At 34.8% G+C, this 2676-nt stretch overlaps 1 protein-coding gene across 1 annotated transcript; it reads right to left on the reverse strand.

Moving 5' to 3' along the window:
- Positions 1–478: 478 nt before the first annotated feature.
- LOC134254638 (uncharacterized) lies at positions 479–2639 on the reverse strand. The gene is made up of 3 exons (XM_062737176.1): positions 2408–2639; positions 641–2299; positions 479–531 (listed from the first exon to the last, which is right to left on the reverse strand). The coding sequence occupies exons 2-3, from the start codon at positions 1686–1688 to the stop codon at positions 479–481; spliced, it is 1101 nt and encodes a 366-aa protein (XP_062593160.1). The 5' UTR covers positions 1689–2299; positions 2408–2639.
- Positions 2640–2676: the final 37 nt, after the last annotated feature.

Below are 2676 nucleotides of genomic sequence, written 5' to 3' on the forward strand. Positions count from 1 at the left end.
CTTCACTGAATTTGCAGGAATTTTAATAGGATCTTGACCCGCAACTTTGACAAAACTAGATCTTTGAGAACCTGAAACTGACGTATTCATTTCAAAAATCGACAATGTATTCAATAACTGATCATTCTTTTCAGTGACTGAATACAAATTTTGTTCAACTTGTTCCTTTAGAATATGGAAGAAATTACTCCCGAGTACTCCAGGAACTTGTAACTTTTTCTGCTTACCATATTGGTCTATGGTATCCTTAACCACCAGTATTCCAACATTTGGTACACGACCATGAGCAGTGTCTATCACTACCTCAATATAACCAATGTATGGTATAGGTAAGTGATTGGCGCCAGACACTTTCATCCACTTCGTAACGTCAATTAATTTAGGTTCAGCTTTCAACAGATCTCGAAAGTAAGTTTCAGTGATAGCACATGTAGATACTTGTGAACCAGTGTCAATCAGACACGAAATTGGCTTACCTTCAATCTGTACTGTTACGACAGGACATTGTCCTATAGCTCTGTCTATGATCCTCTGATCAAATGAGTCTTTTATCCTCTCACTTTCATCTGCTGGGCGACTCTCTACAACAGACGCTTCGCGTTTAAAGGAAAATTAGAGACAGGTGCCCCTTGTGACTTACCTTTGCGTGGAGGATTGTTGTTTTCTAACTGAGTACTACAGTCTTGTACTTTGTGTCCCTTTCCACCACAACAGAAACATGTTAAATGGGATTGTTTGACTTTAGGAAATTGTCTTCCTTGCAAGGGTTTGGTTTCAAACTGTGGATTTACTTTTCTCATAACCTCTTCCGAAAATTTCTTTAACTCTTTTTGATTTTCATCTATTTGCTTTTGTTGCAATTTTAGAATATCAAGAATATCTGATAACTGACCATCATCATGTGATTTTGTAACCTTTGTTTTCATACTCTCTTGAATGCTAGTTTCATGTACTGAGCATGACTTACCCAGTGGCTCACTCTTGTAATCTTCAGACCATCGTAACACTGTTTGTCTAAATTCACCAAAAGGCATAGATTTCTGTTCGAACGAAAACCGTCTAATCTCTCTTCGGAGAGATGAATCACGAATGCCTTCAACAAACCGCTCTTTTAACATCTCATCGAAATCGCTTACAGCTTTGTAATCTTTTGCCACGATCTTGTCGAGTAATTTCATTAATGCTAAAGAGTAATTTTGCAACGACTCGCCATGTTTCTGATCTCTTTGATAGAATTGCTGTTGCAACGCGCCCAAAGTTTCTGTACTTGCAAAAACATCTTTAATGATATCTAAAATTTTGTCAGATGTATTTCTTTCCATTCTAGGTCTTAATCTTATTTCATCTTTTGCCTGACCACCTAAATTGTCCATCAAAAAATCTATCTTTGCATCTTCATCATCAATAACTTTTAAATGTTGCCTAGCATCATCTAACCATTCTGCTACATCAGGGTCACTCTCTTTCACAGGTCTACCACACAACCTTGCAATCTTTTTCTCTCTCGCAACATAGACAGTTTTATTTGGTTTTGGTTCATGTTTATATTTCATTTCTATTTCTTTTAAACTCAAAGCACTTTCAGTTTTCTTCAACCTCTGGTGAAGTGTTGCTATTTCACTCTCTAACTGTTCTGATTTTTCTTTTTCAAGTTCAAGAAGTTCTTTCATTTCCCGCTTAGTAGACATATTTGAAAGAGTGGATTAATACACAAATGCACAGATATAATTACACAATTCTTATTGTTTAAGTGCACAATTATAAACAGGTGAAGTTTTTTTTGTCACCTCAATGGGCGTTGTTTGGAACACTCGGATGTCCGTTGTGTTGACGTTGATCATAAACCAAACTCAAAGTCTTTGGCGAATGCACTCGTTAATTGGTAGTTGAACTTAGAACTCAGGACATCAGAAACGTCAATCGAATGGCACTGTAGTCTGTTAAACGTCGACAAAGGCAAAAGGCACTTCAGAATTCCGAAGTTGTCATCGAGTGTGGGCCTAGAAGTAACTCATTGCCAAAAGATTTTTTTAATTGTATGTCCACGACGCCATTTGTAACGAGTAAAGTCAAGTTCTTTTTTACGGTTCTTTTATTTTAATTAAATTTTCAAATTGGCAATGAGCTACAAACAAACAAAAATATATACACACATTACCAATAGAACACACAAACAAAAATAAAATAATTAATCAGCATATCAAGTTAAATTCAAACAAACACATACCATGCACCAAAATATGGCGATGCCACACCCAGTCACTCATACATGAAATGTTTTACACTGCGTATGTGGTGTCTACATCGAAATAAACAATATACCGGTATTTATTATATATACGATAAAAGGATATAATATTTAGTATAATTCAAGTTTAGTAAAACACAAGACTAACAACTTTCTTACCGTAACACGCATCACAACTCGAACACATTCCATTCAACACAGGGGCGTCAGCACAGTGAGTATAAATAAATTACTTGATAAACCAGTTTAAATCTTAGAGATTTACTCAACAAAATAATAATTTTATAAATTCAAATCACTGCACTGAAAATTAATAAAAAATAGATAACAACTACATTAATATTCAAATAGAATTTTTATAACGTTTTTTAATAATATAATCTCTAAATAAAATTAAATACCAGGCGCAAGAACAGAAACTCTATAAA

This window comes from Saccostrea cucullata, unplaced genomic scaffold (assembly GCF_032062105.1).
Source record: "Saccostrea cucullata isolate Sc308-1 unplaced genomic scaffold, CSIRO_AGI_Scuc_v1 ctg18575, whole genome shotgun sequence".
NCBI lineage: Eukaryota > Metazoa > Mollusca > Bivalvia > Ostreida > Ostreidae > Saccostrea > Saccostrea cuccullata.

Excerpts from the sequence above, each read along its gene's own strand:
- LOC134254638 (XM_062737176.1), bottom strand. The coding sequence starts at position 1,688 with ATGTCTACTAAGCGGGAAATGAAAGAACTTCTTGAACTTGAAAAAGAA. Across the intron at positions 532-640 it reads CAACAATCCTCCACGCAAAG|AGGATCATAGACAGAGCTAT; the intron begins GTAAGTCACAAG and ends TCATTTGATCAG.